This window comes from Prionailurus viverrinus, chromosome B4, assembly GCF_022837055.1.
Source record: "Prionailurus viverrinus isolate Anna chromosome B4, UM_Priviv_1.0, whole genome shotgun sequence".
Lineage (NCBI taxonomy): Eukaryota > Metazoa > Chordata > Mammalia > Carnivora > Felidae > Prionailurus > Prionailurus viverrinus.
The window spans coordinates 55,355,685-55,373,562 of NC_062567.1; the positions used below are offsets into that span (position 1 = coordinate 55,355,685).

Sequence of the window (17,878 nt, forward strand, 5' to 3'; positions counted from 1 at the left end):
ATGTAGTAGGGCTCATGCCTCCGACTTCTATTTTTTTTTAATTAATTTTGGGGTGGGGGGCAGAGAGAGAGAGAGAGAGAGAGAGAATCCAAGCAGGCTCCAGGCTAACAGTGCAGAGCCTGATGCATGGCTCAATCTCATAAACCTTGAGATCATGACCTAAGCCTAAACCGAGAGTCCCACACTTAACTGACTGAGCCACCCAGGCACCCTATGGGACTTCTCTTTTCTATACACTAGGCCATACCCCCAACACACACAAAGTCCTCAATATTTGTCAAATGAATTAATTAGAATTAATTAGAAATCTTAATTAGAATTCTTTATTCTAATTAATTAATTAATTAATCAATTCTAATTAATTCATTTGACAAATATTGAGCACTTTGTGTGTGTTGGGGGTATGGCCTAGTGCATAGAAATTAGAATGGGGAGGACATGAGGAAACTATACAGACTGACAAGATAAACATGTACAATCATGCTCACTTTTATGCACATTGGTGATAATTATTGTTAAAAATAAGTATTGTTTTTTCTCACTTCCCATATGAAAGAAAAGTGAAGTTCTGCCCTCAGACAACAGTTAAAACATTAGAATTGTGGACTGCTACAAAAAAAATGTGATTTTTTTAACTTTAGTAAATTCCCAGTGATTTTTTAAAATTGTGATATAAAATATTATCATTCTTACTATACACTATTTGAGTACTTGATAATAATCATTTAGGTTTATTAATGATTTCTGTGTCTTGAATTTCAACTCATTACCAGCAGAGGGTGCTACGGATCCACATTTTCATACTTCTGTTTATGAGTTTTGCTGATTTCAAAATCAGCAGGTCTTGACACTGTACATGACATTATCTTACAAATCTATATTAAATGGTAATGGTTCAGCCACCCAAACCGAATAACTTGAGTTTTAAAAATCTGTTGTTTTTTTCCCTTTTTTTGCATTTATTTAAAATGATACTGTACATAGATATGAAACAAAAATTATACAGAAATAATTAAATCTCTCTTCTACTATGTTCCTTAAACTGCCAGTAGTTTTCCTTCCCAAGGTTATCATTGTCTCTAGTTTCTTCATGTATTTATGTGTACATGTGTTTTGCTTTGTGTTTATACTGTATATTATTTAATTTTTTATTTATTAAAAAATACTTCAAATGTTTATTTATTTTTGAGACAGAGACAGAGCATGAGCAGGGGAGGGGCAGAGAGAGGGAGACACAGAATCTAAAGCAGGCTCCAGGCTCCCAGCTGTAGGCACAGAGCCTGATGGGGGGCTCCAACTCACAGACCATGAGATCATGACCTGATCCAAAGTTGGACGCTTAACTGACTGAGCCACCCAGGCGCCCCTATATATTTTTAATCAGAAATGATGTTAGTACTATTCTTTATCTTAGGGTTGATTTACAACTTGACCACATAATTTTGGGATTCCATATTAGTACTTATAAAACCTCTTTTAAAGAACTGTATTTTATTCCAGTGTGTCATTGAACTGTGATTTAATGTAACTAGTCTTCTTTTGAAGGATGAAAAGATTGTTTTCAATATATTGCCATTCCAAACAACACTAAACTAAATATATTTTTCTAATTAGCTTTGAAAATATGTGCAAATATGTCTGTAGGTTAAATTCCTAGAAAAAAAAAAAAACTGGGTAGCCATTTGAAAAACAATGAGGATATATATATTCACTATAAACCAAGATAAATTCTAAATGTATTCAGTCATGAAAGTACTAGGAAAAAAAATGGGAAACTTTTTTGTGATTTTGGAGTCAGGAAGGCCTTCCTAAGGCTAACACAAATTCAGAATTCACAGAGAGAAGGTTGAAATTTGACTATATTAAAAAAAAAATCTGCATGGCAAAAAATAGCATAAACAAAAAATAGAAATGACAATTCAACAAGTGAATTTCTAACACATATTACAAAGACATAAATTTCTTAATATACAAAGAGCTTTTGCAAATTGATAAAATCAAGCCCCTATTGAAAAATGACCGAAGAGGGGCGGCTGGGTGGCTCAGTCAGTTGGGTGTCTGACTTCAGCTCAGGTCATGATCTCACGATCATGGTGTTCGAGCCCCGTGTCGGGCTCTGTGCTGACAGCTCAGAGTCTGGAGCCTGCTTCGGATTCTGCGTCTCCCTCTCTCTCTGCACCTCCCCCATTTGCACTCTGTCTCCCAAAAATAAGTAAACGCTAAAAAAAAAAAAAAGAAAAGAAAAATGACCAAAGATACAAACAAATAGAACATAGAAATACAAATGACTTTTAACACATGAAACTATATTCATAAGGATGGAAATGCAAATTAAAATGGCATCATGCCATATTTCACCTATTAGATTGGCAAAGATCAACACATTGTGTGTGATGAGGGCGTGGGGGATGAAGCAGGCTCACAAATTATTGGTGACAACATAAATTGATAAAATCTATGGAAAGTGATTTGGCAATAGCTGTTAAAATTTTCCAAAGAAGATTAGTAAAGCCTTTTTTTTCTTTTAATCAAATCTCCTTGTTTGAATTAGCTGTACTTATGTAACCAAAAGAAAAGGCTACACAGAATTTAAAAATAAAAACAAAATATTTTGAAAGAGGTATGATGCCCTCTGTGTATTGTGGATAACAATCATATTGGGCTATGGAAATTCATATGACAACTAAAAGTATCTCTTAGTGCATATCGGTCAGTGTTCCTTAGGAAGGAGATGGAAAATTGTTTTTAAGGGGAGGCTGAAAAGAATTTCATTCATGAAGGTGTGGACAGGGTTGAGAGAAGCTGTAAGAAGAAAGGACACCACCACCCCCCGACCCCTCCACGGCATTGGCAGGATGGCTTTAGGAAGCTATTACCTTCCCTAGTAAGTGCAAAGGGTGGGCGGAGGTATAGAACCAAGTAAGGATTGGAACTCCTGCTTTACTTCTGGTTAGATCTGGAAGGGCAACACCTGATTTTCATTCAGCTAATATGTATCTTAGTAGTATCTTCAGGGCCTTGTTTTATTTCCACTTCCCTCCAAAAAGAAATTGCCAAATTTTCTTTCAAAGCGTTCACTTCTGTGTTACTCCTTTTCAGGATGGAATCCATGGATTACCTAATTTCCAATACTTTTGTCTCTGGGATAGTATCTTTATGAAAACTGGCTTCCTGAAGACACTGCATTTGCTAGTTAATTAATTAATTAATTGAAATAAATAAATTAATTAAAAGAAATAAATTTAAAGATGATGACACCCAGAATACAAGGGCACAATAGAGTACATTATAAGAAATAGTGCATTTTACATAGAGCAGGTTTCGAAAAAGAAAATGCATATTAAGTTTGGCTATACCTATACTGAAGGAGGATTCCACTGATTTTCTTTCCTTCCTTCTTTTCTTTCTTCTAATAGCCCCCTCTTCCTTCCACACCCTCCAATCTATTTTTGTTGGACAAAGTGAGTCCCTTGGATCAACCAGATTTAATCTCAGAGATCCAGCCACTGGCTAATGTCTAATGACATTAAAGACTGAGTTAGAAAGAGACATGTGCTATTTGAATACATTTTTTCTTTTTTTCTCACCTAGTTACATGATAAGACTTAATTTCCTTGCAGTGTCCTTCAGTGGTTCTCTGATACAAGACCGTTGCTTTCAGGTCTGGCAATGTCAGGGGCCCTGTCTAGTCAACATGCCTTAAGGGGAAATGACTTAGCAAGTAAACACCATTCTGTTATCAATAATACCTATAGTATATCCCAAAACCCAAAGCCCCATCTTGGTTTTTTGGCCGAGTCTGCATTTTATCCCTATGTACTCTCTCCTGTGTTAACCAAGCATGTGTTTGGGGTTGGAGAAGCTATTTTGGTGAAGAATGGACATTTCTAGCTGCCTGAGGGCAGGTACAGGAGTCACCAGCTTGTGCTGTCCAGGGGCAGAGAGCACAGTATGAGCACATCCTGTTAGAATCATATAAGGCAAACAATAAATAAATAATGGAATAACATGTGCATTGAATTAATTGCACATCCATTGGAATTTATCGCTCAGGCTATTCCTTTCACTACCTTGAGAAACATCAGTGTAATACACTCATCTGGAGGAGGAAGTAAGAGTATAATTTGCCAGACAGGTGATATGGTCTAGTGGATTCAGAATTTTAATATTATTTCTGGCTCCACCATTGGCTTCCTTTATGACTAGGAGGGAAATCTCTCTGGGTGTTGCTAGTTTCGGTATCTGTGGATTGATAAGAAGATCACAAGCATAGATGTTATAATAGTTTACTTCATGGGAAATTAAACAGAGCAAGTCAGTAATAGGAATGTGTTAATTCATTCTTTCTGGGCACTATTTTGTGCTGTAAGAGTACATTTAATACCTGAATAAATTAAAGAGGTTTCAGAAAGTGCATCATCCATGTGTTATCTCATTTAGTCCCTGCAGCAAACCCAAGGGGTCGTTCATAATATTGATTTTCTGGATAAAGACTGAAACACAGAGTTAAGTAATTAGTCAGAAGACACAGAACTAATTGGGGAGAGCTGGGATTTGAACTCAGGTTATTTGAATCCAGAGCTCCAACTTGGAACTACTACACTTCCCTTCTCTCTCATCTGGGGACAGAAATGATAACCCACAGGAACAGGAGCATATATATTCCAAAAATAGATTTTCAGAGCACCCGAGTCTGAGTGAGGAAGAGAGAAAATAGAAGAGAAGTAGGAAATCACCAGGGCTCAAGTCTGTGAAGCATGTGATTAGGGACTGAAGTGGTCTGGCTAGCCAAGCCCCAGGGAGTGTAAGCAAAACTGCCAGTTTGAGAACAAAATGTTCCAGTTATGATGCTTCAGGTTGTATGTTGGGAACTCTGATTCTGGTTTGTGTTTTTGTTTGTTTTGTTTTTAAGATGTGTGTCCCCCCCACTCCCCCACCACCGAATATTATTTTCTTGGATGGCAAATAGCATTGCTAAAAAATGTCATTCATTTCTGAATCTGCCTGTATCTTACCTATGTAGACTTACATGTTTTCACTATTCACAACCTCCCACCTACCTCACGGTTGTATCTGTTTACCCAGTGCTGCTAAGCAGCAAGCTTAGTCTCCCCACCTCACAGGTTTGTCCAAGCCCCTATATGCCAACAATAGTGTACTATTTAAAGCCCAGTTTATGTCTCACCTACTTCAAAAACTCTTCTCAGCCCACACTGACCTCCCCCTATCCTGACCTCTCATGGAGTTTAATGTACCACTCCTGTACTTTTTGCTTAATTATTGCACTTTGTATAGTCCATATACTGTGTCCCCCCAACCATATACGGTTCCCAAAAGATGTAATGATAACAGCATTAGTGTTTTAGAAACCATAAAGCACTTGGCCCAACAGATATGTATGAAATTTAACTTAAAAAGTGACTTTTCCTTCATCCTGAATAGAGAGAGTATATTATGGGTGATCTTCATTTTCTTGTTAGCACTGTGGTAGGGAGTGCACCAAAATGGCATCAATACCGGCAAATCAGCGGTCCTCCTTCCTCCTATGTCTTTTCTCAACCTCCCTCTCGAGATCATCGAGAGGACCAGTGAGGCAGGTGCAGCCAATCATTGGCTTCCCTCTTCTCCAGCTGCAGTCTCTCTGCTGGCTCCATATCACTGGTGGAATTTAGCTCCACCCAATTACTTGATCACACAGACCTCCGATCTCTAGTCCCAGTTTTCAGAAGATGGCTCTTGGAGTGCTGGTAAAGTGAAAATAAGGTGGTGAGTTTTCCCCCAAGTGAGTAACTAAACTTTGATGGATGCTGGCTATTAGTCATCTGAGGTCAAGAAGTCCTGTTCTCAACAGGGAAAAGCCATTCCATGGGTAGCCTCTGACTTCTCCTCACTCCCCAACTCAATATGCTTATGATAAAGCTAGGTTCCCCAGAAATGTTGCTTTCACCATAGGCAACTCCCAGAATTGTTTTTAAAGGGACTTTTGGATTCCTAAAGTCCTAAATTGTCATTTCCAGCCTTAGTCATTTTCAATGTGTATTAGTGGAAAATGATTATGTGCTTTTGTAGACCCCAAGAACATGGGAGCACCTGAATTCTTGCAGTTAGATATTTATTTTAGGTCTTCTCCTAGTCTCTGAGAAGAAAACCAGACTTCACATAATAAGAACTGAAACAGAAGAACACAGTGCTGTTTCAGAAGCATACGTGTGACTATGCTATTTCAGGAATTGTTCCAGTATGAGATGTTTATAATAAGTTTGGTGTGACCCAGCCGAAGAGCTTAATATAACTGGGTTAAGTGAATGGTGGGAGGGGAGAGTCCCATTCTATGCCAGCTTGCATTTATTAGTAATCAAACAGGTTTGCAGATGAGACTCCGGAGCGTTTACTAAATCTGGGATTTGTGGTTTGCAAATCATTTTGATTAACAGCTGCTGTCACCTATCTTAGGACAGGAAAAAGTAAGTTTTATTATTTATTACATTAAATATTAGTCACAGACTAAAAACAGTGTTATCTGGCAAATATGAAGTTTACTGGTTAAATAGAAAACCATGCTCTGCCCTCCCACTCAGCCCGCTAAAGATGACTTTCCTGGGAGCATCTCAGTGAACAGATGTTTCTTCTGTTTCCATGAAGGGTTTACTGGCATCTGTTAGTGAAGGGCTCTTTTGGCAAAAGGAGTTTATTCATCTACAAATACACATGGATATTTTAAAAATTTTTACATACATTACTTAAGGGTTTTGCATTAATTAAATCACCAACTGGGACTTGGATGAAATATTTGCCTGAATGTCATAATCAAGTATTGAATGATTATTAAAATATGCCTCCCTGATCTAAAATTTGGAAGCTTAATATTCAAGAAATAATTGTTAGTAAAGGGAGAAAATATTTAAATGGTTGGTAAAGGAAAGATAATTATATTGTCAACATAATCTTTTTTAAGTAAGATTCAGAAGGCTCTCTAAAGAGCTTTTGAATCACCCTGCAATCTTTTCCCAAAGATGCTACTTTAGTATGTCTATATAAATCTTTCTTTGCAAAGAAATTCAACTACTTCCTAGTGATTAAAGAATATTGATATTGAAAAATACAAATTATGCCCTTACGTTTGTCAATTCCCAAAGAACATGAAATATTCTATATACTTTACATAAATAGTGAATTTATTCTAACCTATTGAAGATTCCTTTAGGAAGTCAGAACAAATGTGGAAGATTTCTGTAAGGCTCAAAGAATGTAAATGCCTACAGGTTAACATTGAACATTTAAATCACTGGTGTTATTAGATACATAATGAGTAAACTTACTTTAGGTAAGAAGCAAATAACACTTGTTTTATAAATGTTTCCAAAGCCTCTGAGGCTTTGGACCAGGGAGATGGTAAGAAGTGTTGATTCAAGAGCTTTTACTATTGGCAATTCAGGCAATAATAATAATGGGCTCAGATTCTAGAAATAAGAATAATGAGGTATATTTCAACCAATATGAGAAATAAATAAAATAAGGGAAATAATTGGTTTGGATCATCTCTAACGTGATTTTACACTGAGCTAATATGGATCCAAATGAGAATTCCTGTAGCAGATTTGTGGTCCCAGTTTTCTGTCTATAACCATGGACTTAGCAAACAATATGTATAGCATCATGCACAGTGTGTGATACATAATAGATGCCCCCCAATTTCTCCATCCTTATTTCCAAACTAGGATAACCCCCTAGAATATGCTCCCACAGCCCTGGCGCTTTTCTTTCCCAGTGTGTAATTATATATTTATCCCTGGGTTTTAGGGTTGCTAGATTTATCCAATAAAAATACAAATGCTCAGTGAAATTTGAATTTCAGATAAATAATTTTTCAGTATTTTTCCTGTGCAACTTTTGTGACGTACTAAAAAAATAACCATTGTTTATCTGAAATTCAGATTTTCTTGGGCATCCTGGATTTAATCTGGCATTCCCAGTAGTTTACTTGTTCATGCCTGTACCTCCTGCAGACTACAGGTTTTAGCAGAGCAGATACTCTTTGGAGCAGAGGTATTAGCACTTTTCAGGTACTTGATACATATTGGTTGAATGCCTAAAGGAATGAGTGATGAGAGAGGGAGTGCAGCTGAGATTCAGAGAATTTAAAAACAAAAGTACTTCTTGGGGCACCTGGATGGTTCAGATGGAGGAGCATGTGACCCTTGATCTCAGGGTTGTAAGTTAGAGCCCCACACTGGGTTTAGAGACTACTAAAAATAATAAACTTGGGAAAAACACTTTTTGCCGTTGGGATTTCTACAAGTGTACCATCCACTGTAAATATTCAGTCCGCTAAAACAGATAAAGAAGAAATTGCTTTTAAAAGAGAGACCTCCGGGGCGCCTGGGTGGCGCAGTCGGTTAAGCGTCCGACTTCAGCCAGGTCACGATCTCGCGGTCCGTGAGTTCGAGCCCCGCGTCAGGCTCTGGGCTGATGGCTCAGAGCCTGGAGCCTGTTTCCGATTCTGTGTCTCCCTCTCTCTCTGCCCCTCCCCCGTTCATGCTCTGTCTCTCTCTGTCCCAAAAATAAATAAACGTTGAAAAAAAAATTAAAAAAAAAAAATAAAAGAGAGACCTCCAAGTAACCAATCCTGCAAGTATAATTAACTTTCAGTTTTTAATTTGCAGTTAGTATGTTTTCAAAAAGAGTTATTGCACAAGTTAGACTTGTATTTTTAAGTATTACAGCAGATTGCAGCTAATCTTTTCTATTGAAATCTAGAACTAAAAAAGAGGTTTGGACAGGACAGACTGGAGATGTTTCCAGGCCATATATGGAGGAGGTAGCCCAAATTTTGAAATCTTTATCACATCTTACTTATTGAATTCAAATGTTCTGCTTTATATTAAAAAAAGCAAAACAAGTTAGTGTTGTGAACGTTCGTTAGCTCATGAAGAGCCAGGGTCTTAAGTGTACTCTTTATAAGATTTAGTTTATAAACCACGGAGTGGAGGTCACTTAGGTGAGTCATGGGAGTTTAGGAAACAGATGGTAAAAGGAGAAAAATGCCTTAGAAAAACAAGTAGAAATGCTAGGAACATTAATCTGGAATAGTCGCAAATGCCCACAAGGCAAAGCCCTTCATTGTGGCTTGAACAACTTCCCGCCTCAGTGTTCAACAAGGAGGGTAGACAGGATCTGAGAGTTTGAGGTTCCAGTTTTAGGGTTTCTATTAGCTGCATATCCAACCTTTGCTTCCATTCTCTAGCTCTTGAAGGGAAGCACAGTCATTGAGAATATTGACAGATACTTAATCAGTCTTATAAGACTCTTTACTTGACTCAAGGAAATCAGATGGCTCCTGCTGTGTCCTCACCACAGTTGTAGATTTATTTTTTTTCTTGAATGTTTTTATTTATTTTTGAGACAGAGAGACACAGAGTGAATGGGGGAGCGGCACAGAAAGAGAGGGAGACACAGAATCTGAAGCAGGCTCCAGGCTCTGAGTTGTCAGCACATAGCCCGATGCAGGGCTTGAACTCATGAACTATGAGATCATGACCTGAGCCGAAGTCGGACACGCAACTGACTGAGCCACCCAGGTGCCCCTCCCCCTTTTAAAAAATTTTTAATGTTTGTTTGTTTTTGAGAGACAGAGACAGAGCATGAGTGGGGGAGGGACAGAGAGAGGGAGACAGAATCAGAAGCAGGCTGTAGGCTCTGAGCTGTCAGCACAGGGTGTGTGGGGCTGGAACCCATGAACCGTGAGATCGTGACCTGAGCCTAAGTTGGAAGTTTAAACGACTGAGCCACCCAGGTGCCCCAGTTAGCTGTAGATTCAAAGCATGTGTGTGCACAGGTGAATTCTCTTCTGTCATTCCCTCTACATCACTTCCAACCTCCCAGTTAAGCAATGAGCAGCCAGGGGAAATTATCCAGAGAAAGTGGTAGCTGTGAGTAGTTGAGGGTCAATAGAGCAGCTAGGGTACCAGTCCACAAGCCTGGTAATTGTGTGTGTGATTTATGACTGTGGATTATCAGTGATGCCAACAAAAATGTACTGTGTATCTAGAAAAGAATAGCATCATGGTTTTTGAATACAAGAATTATATGTGTTTTGAGGAAACAGGCATACAGTTTTTTAAAAATTTTGATATAATTTATCATGTCATTTTTTTAATGTTTGTTTATTTGTGAGAGAGAGAGACTGAAAACGAGCAGGGGAGGGGCAGAGAGAGATGGAGACACAGAATCCGAAGCAGGGTCCAGGCTCTGAGCTGTCGGTACAGAGCCCAACACGGGGCTCGTAGAGTGAACTGTGAGATCATGACCTGAGCCGAAGTCAGACGCTTAACCAACTGAACCACACAGGTGCCCTATGCATACACAGTTTAAACAATCCAAGGAGAGAGGATAAAATTTAATTAAATGACAAACATAAAGGGCAATTATTATAAAGCCTGGGAGAGATCACAAAGTAGAGTCCAGTGAGCATACCCTAAATCCAGAATTTCCACAGAGAAATTTTTTTTGGCATTTGGGTCTGGCATTGAAAGATCACCCTTCAATATACAGAAAGGAGGCTATTGTTAAGTTCAAAGGTTTGTTAAGTTTAAAGGTTCAAAGATGATCATTACCTTAAATAGTAAAGGATTCTGCTTGTAGGAGCCTCATTGGCTGCAGCAGGTGTCTGTCATCTTGAAGTAAAATGAAGCCAGATTGTGAGGATTTTTGAGTGTCTTCTTCTAAATACCAGTCTTTCTAAAATACCCTTTCCAATTATAGTTCTTCTTAAAATTTCTGTACCTTTTGTTCATTTTCTATGAGGGTATTTTTAAAAAGAGATCCATGAATGGAAATCTTTTTAAGGTTCTAAAAATCATCACGTTCAAACTCTCTGTAACCAGCTCTTTGTAACTATTCAAACTATGGTAACTCTTGACCTAGATCAATTTAAATTTTGCCAGCTTTAGGCAAAATTTTGGATTTATTTTCAAATTCCCTAATTACTATCTTACAAGAAGTGAGATCATGCTTTTTTTTTTTTTTTTTAATCCTATATCTTGCCATTAAAGAAAATTATGCTGGAGTAAGACACCTCCTTGGTTCAAATCTTAGAGATGTAATTATTAGCAAGCTACTCGACCTCTTTGAGCCTCTGTTTCATTACATGTAAAAGGGATATTTCCACATCTGACAGGGTTTCTGGGAAGTGTAGATACATGTGAAATGGCCGAGATAGGGCATATTTTGTAAGTTCGCGACAGATGAGAACCAGGACAAGTACTCAAATGTGAGCTGCCTGCAGCCTCACCATCATATGTGACATATTGTAAATGTAAAGCTGTATGGTTAGGAGTCTAGCCTCTGGAGCAGGACTGCCTGGGTTCAAATCTGAGCTCCAGCACCTATCTGGGGTGAATTTGGGTTTGTCTCTTATTCTGTCTTTGCTGGAAAATGGAGATAATAGTAATGTTTACCTCATAGGGTGGCTTTGAGAATGAAATGCGTTGATACATATAAAGAATTTAGTATGAAACCTGGCAGGTGGTAAGTACTTTATGTTTGTTAGCTGTTGTTATTTTCTAAGAATTTGAGCGCCAAAGTTAAACACATGGAAAGTTGTTTAAACCAATTGTTTAAAGATATACTATATGTTGACTAACCTGAATTTAAAGAAAAAAAATATATAATATTGGTTTCAGGAGTAGAATTTAGTGATTCATCACTTATGTATAATACCCAGTGCTTATCACAAGTGTCCTCCTTAAGACCCATCACCCATTTAGCCCGTCCCCCCTCTCACCTCCCTTCCATCAACCCCCAGTCTTTTTTTTTCTCTATCGTAAAGAGTCTCTTGTGGTTTGCTTTCCTCTCTCTCTTTTTTCCTTTCCCCTCTGTTCATATGTTTTGTTTCATAAATTCCACATGTGAGTGAAATCATATGATCTTTCTCTGATGGACTTATTTCGCTAAGCATAATACACTCCAGCTCCATTCACATTATTGCAAATGGCCAGATTTCATTCTTTTTGATTGCTGAGTAAACTATTATATAAATATCTGCCACATCTTCTTTATCCATTCTTCAGCGGATGGACATTTGGGCTCTTTCCATAGTTTGGCTATCCTTGATAATGCTGCTGTAAACATCGGGGTACATGTACCCCTTTGAATCTGTATTTTTGTATCCTTTGGTGAATACCCAGTACTGTAATTGATGGATTGTAGGGCAGTTCTATTTTTAACTTTTTGAGGAACCTTTGAACTGTTTTCCATAAAGACATCTTAATCCCTCCAAAGCTGATTTAGGAATAAATAGCACTGCTAAATTATTGTTAGGACAATGCTAACTTAAAACAAAACATGTCTACTTTTACCTGCACTTTAGTCACTTCATCTGCATAATTGGAGGAAGGTCAACAATGGCCTCTGCAAGAAAGGTAACCGACAAGCGACATAACCCAGTGGAAAGCATTTGCAGAAAAATCAGAGCCATCCAAAAGAGAGAAGAGATTTCAGATCCGATTCAACAGATTATCAAATACCAATCTAGCCGTTTTGACGGTCCACAGACTAACTTCAAGAAAGATTTTGAAGAGGTCCTGACGAAAATGGCTGCTGCTATTCCCTGGCCCAACACACGTTTCTCACATTCTGAGAAAGACGATGCCTTCATTTCATATCCTCAAATAGCGTCTCCAAGAACCCTAACAGTTTCTCCTCTCTGCTCTCCTGAGAATGCAACATACTCTGTTCCCTTCACAAGTTCAGAAAACCTCTCAAGGCCAAGATCACAGAGCTCTCAGCATTACACATCTTTGGTATCACAGACCAGGAAAGGGGAGCACTTCTCTAACAAGGATTTGAATAACTATTCTAGTGAAAATAACTTAAGTGCCTTAATACTTGACTTTGATTCAACCTCTGAAAAGCGCTCTGAATGCTTTACTTCTCAGGATTCAGTGGGGAAAAACTTATCTCTAAATGAAGCTGGTAAATATTCATCTTTTAATGTTTGTTCTTCCAATAAAGGAATAAACATATCACTTTCTGAACACCTGAGCTACCCAACCCACATGATTAAAACCTGGATGGAAGCATCCATCTTTCCGTTTTAAAGTATGCTTTTCTTTTTTTCTTTTTTTTTTAATTATTTTTAAAAAAAGTTTATGTTTTAATTGATATATGGTTGACCTATTAATTTCAGATGTACAACATAGTGATTCAACAATTATATATTAAATGCTCATCATAAGTGTAGTTAACATCTGTCACCATGAAAAGTTATTACAATGTTATTGTCTATATTTCCTATGCTGTACTTTTCATCCCCATGATTTATTTTAGAACTAAAAGTTTGTACCTCTTAATCCACTTCACCTATCCTGTCATCTATCTCCCCTCTGGCAATCACTAATTTGTTTTCTGTATTTTTTTTAAGTCTATTTCCTTTTTTTTTTTTTTTTTTAACTTTTTCTAAAGCTTATTATCTTGACAGAGGGAGGGCAGGAGGGGCAAAGAGAGGGAGAGAGAATCCCAAGCAGGCTCCACACTGCCAGCACAGAGCCCAGTGAGAGGCTCTAATCCATGGTCTGAGATCATGACCTGAGCCGAAATCAAGAGTCACTCAACCAGCTGAGTCACCCAGGTGCTCCCTATTTGGTTTTTTAGATTCCACACTTAAGTGAAAGTATATGGGTGTTGTCTTTGACTTAGTTCACCTAACATAATACCTTCTAGGTCCATTCGTGTTATCCTGAATGGCAATATTTTATTCTGTTTTTATGGCTGAGTAATATTCTATTGGAGATATATATATATATATATATATATATACACACACACACACACACACACATATATGCATATATATATATATATTATATCCACACATCTCCTTTATCATTTATCAGAAGACACTTACATTGCTTTCATATCTTGGCCATTGTAAATAATGCTGCAGTAAACATAGGCGTGCATATATCTTTTCAACTTAATGTTTGGTTTTCTTTGCATAAATACCCAGAAGTGCAATTATTAGTTATTTCCATTTTTAATTTTTTGAGGAAACTCCATACTATTTTCCATAGTGGCTGTGTCAGTTTATAATCCCACCAACAGCTCATGAGAGCTCCCTTTTCTCCACATCCTCCCCAGCAATTGTTATTCTTGACTTTTTGATATCACATTCTGACTGATGTGAGGTGACATCTCATTGTGGTTTCGATTTGTATATCGCTGATGATTAGTGATGTCAAGCATCTTTTCATGAGTCCATTGGCCATATTGATGGGAATCATCTTTGGGAGCAGTTCCTCTCACCATTTTTTAATTGGATTATTTGGTTTTTTGGAGTTCAGTTATTTACATATTTTGGATATTAACTTCTTATTGGATATATCATTTGCAAATATCTTCTCCCATTCAATATGTTGCCTTTTCATTTGTTGATAGTTTTCTAAGCTGTGCAAAAGCTTTTTAGTTTGCCATGGTCCCAATACTTTACATCTGATTTTGTTTCCATATCCTGAGGAGAAAGATTCAGAAAAATACTGCTAAGGTCAGTGTCCAAGTGTTTACTGCCTGTGTTTTCTTTTAGGACTTTTATGGTTTCAGCATTTACATTTGATACTTAATCCACTTTAAGTTTATTTTTATGTCTGATGTAAGGAAGTGCTGTAGTTCTTTTTTTTTTTTTTTTTTTTTTTGTGTATAGTTGTCCAGTTTTCCCAGTATCATTTCTTGAAGAGATTATCTTTTTCCTATTATGTATTATTGTCTCTTTTCTATATATTAATTGACCATATAAGTCTGGGTTTATTTCTGGGCTTTCATTTCTGTCCTATTGATCTCTGTGTCTGTTTTTGTGCCAGTACCATACTGGTTTGATTATTGTAGCTTTTGTAGGATGGTTTGAAATCTGGAATTGGGATATCTCCAGCTTTGTTCTTCTTTTTCAAGATTGCATGAACTACTTGGGGTCTCCTGTGGTTCCATACAAATTTTAGTATTTGTTGTTTTTGTTCTTTGAAAAATATTAGTAGTATTTTGAGAGATTGCACTAGATCTATAGAACTTCATTGGGTAGTATGCACATTTTAACAATATTAACTCTTATAATCCATGAGGATGGTGTATCTTTCCATTTATTGGTATTGTTTTTAATTTCTTTGATCAATGTCTTATAGTTTTCAGACTACAGGTATGTCCCCTCTGGTTAAATTTATTCCCAGGGATTTTTTTTTTTTTTGATACAACTGTGAATTGGGTTGTTAATTTCTCTTTCTGTTATTTTGTTATTAGTATTAGTATATAGAAATGCAACAGATTTCTGTATGTTGATTTTTTGTATCCTGAGACTTTACTAAATTCATTTATACTTCTAAGAGTTTTTGCTGTAGTCTTTAGGGTTTTCTGTATGTAGTATGATGTCATCTGGAAATAGTGACAGTTTTACTTTTTTTCTTACTGATCTGGATGCCTTTTATTTTTCTTATCTGATGACTGTGGCTAGAACTTCCAGTACTATATTGAATAAAAGTGGTGAGAATAGACATCCTTGTCTTGTTCCTGATCTTAGAGGAAAAGTTCTAAGACTCAATTTTTCACCACTGAGTCTAATGTTAGCTGTGGGTTTTTCATATAAGTCCTTAACTATGTTGAGATATGTTCCCTCTAAACCTACTAACTCTACTTTGTTGACGTTTTTATCATGAATGGATTTTGTACTTTGTCAAATGCTTTTCCTGCATCTATTGAAATAATCATACGGTTTTTATCCTTCATTTTGTTAATGTGGTGTATCACGTGGATTGATTGGTGCATATAGAATCATCCATGAAATAAATCCCACTTGATTGTGGTGAATGGTCCTTTTAACATACTATTGACTTCATTTTGCTAATATTTTGTTGGGGATTTTGCATCTATGTTCATCAAAAATATTAGTCTGTAGTTTCGTTTTTTGTAGTGTCTTTGATTTTGGTGTTAGGGTAATACTGGCCTCGTAGAATGAACTGGAAGCTTTATTTATTTATTTATTTGTTTGGAATATGAGAAGAATAGATATTAAATCTTTATGTTTGGTAGAATTCAACTGTGAAGCTACCTGCTCCTGGACTTTTGTTTGTTGGGAGCTTTTGACTACTGGCTCAATTTCATTCATAAGTGGTCTGTTCAGATTTTCTATTTCTTTCTGTCAGTTTTGGGAGATTGTAAGTTTCTAGAAATTTATCTATTTTTTCTAGGTTCAATTTGCTGTATATAATATTTTGTAGTAGTCTCCTATAATTCTTTGTATTGCTGTGGTATCAGATGTAACTTCTATTTTGTTTCTGATTTTATCTGAGTCCTCTCTCTCTCTCTCTCTCTTTTTTTTTTGATAAGTCTGGCTAAAAGTTTATCAATTTTGTTAATGTTTTCAAAGAACTTAGCTCTTAGTTTCATCTTTTCTATTGTTTTTTGTTTTTTTTCTAGTCTCTATTTCATTTATTTTCCCTCTCCTCTTTATTATTTCCTTTCTTCTACCTTTGGGCTTTTTTTTTTTTTTTCTAATTCCTTTAGGTGTAAAGTTAGATTGTTTGACATTTTTCTTTCTTGAAGTAGGCCTGTATTGTCATAAGCTTCCTTCTTAGAACTGTTTTTGCTAAGTCCCAAAGATTTTGAACCAACAAAGATTTTGTGTTTCCAATTTCATTTGTCTCCAGGTACTGTTCGATTTCCTCTTTGACTTCCTTATTGACCCATAGGATGTTAGTAGCATGTTGTTTAGTCTCCAAGTGTTTGTGTTTTTTCCATTTTTTCCCCCCTGGTAATTGATTTCTACACTTATAGCTCTGTGGTTGAAAAATATACTTGATATACAGTCTTCTTAAATTTACTGGGACTTCTTTCATGGCCTAATGAGATATAATTTGGAAAATATTCCACGTGCACTTGAATGTGTATTTTGTTGTTTTTGAATGGAATGTTCTGTATCTGTTAACTCCATCTGGTATAATGTGTCATTTAAAGCTGTTTCCTTATTACTTTTCTGTATGGATGACATATCCATTGATAAGTGAGGTGCTAAAGTCCCATGCTATTACTGTGTTACCATCAATGTCTTCCTTTGTCTATTAATAATTGTTTTATGTATTTAGGTGCCCTATATTGGGAGAATAGATATTTATAATTGTTATATTCTCTTGTTGGACTTACCCCTTTTTAATTAGTAATACCCTTCCTTGTTTCTTGTTACAGGCTTTGTTTTAAAGTGTATTTTGTCTAAGTATTTTGTCTAAGTATTGCTACTTAGTATTGTTTTCACTACACAGGTCCCTAGGACCCAGGGTGCCTGATTTGGGGCTTGATCCCCTAGCTTCTCAGGGAGGAACTCCACACCTGTTCTGTACCTCCTCATTATGGGTTGGTGCCACACCAGGGGTTTGGTACTTTACTGTGTCTCTCCCTCTCCTGCTCTTCTCAACGTGGCCGCCTTTTTTGCTTTTAGCTGTGGAAGATCTCTGCCAGTATCTCAGGTCATTACCAATAACATAAAACGTTGATTAATGTATATTTTGTATGTTATATGTATCATATACTATATTCTTCTAATAAAATAAGCTAGAGAAAAATGTTACTAAAGATATCATAAGGAGAAGATACATTTACAGTATTGTACTATATTTTTTGGTGCTATATCTATTTTTAAAAATCCACATATAAGTGGACCCATGTTGTTAAAGGGTCAACTGTAATTGGCACCTTGCTGTGTCCGTGGGAGGAAGTGAGCTCAGGATCCTACTCTCCCATCTTCTAGCAAGACTTACCCTTTCTTTTCCCCTCTCTTAAAAGAAAATCTTGCATGTGAAATGTAAGTATTTTCTATGCTTTTAATTAAAACCTGATAGAAATTTCA

The 17,878-nt window shown here is 36.7% G+C and overlaps 1 protein-coding gene across 1 annotated transcript in view; it reads left to right on the forward strand.

Annotated features, from left to right (window-relative positions):
• The first annotated feature begins 12,386 nt into the window (after positions 1 to 12,386).
• IRAG2 (inositol 1,4,5-triphosphate receptor associated 2) overlaps positions 12,387 to 17,878 on the forward strand; it is a 134,315-nt gene continuing 128,823 nt past the window's right edge. Inside the window, exon 1 of the mRNA XM_047866803.1 lies at positions 12,387 to 12,972. Within this exon, the coding sequence (XP_047722759.1) occupies positions 12,402 to 12,972 (571 nt within the window). The 5' untranslated portion in view covers positions 12,387 to 12,401. The remainder of the gene's footprint in view (positions 12,973 to 17,878) is intronic.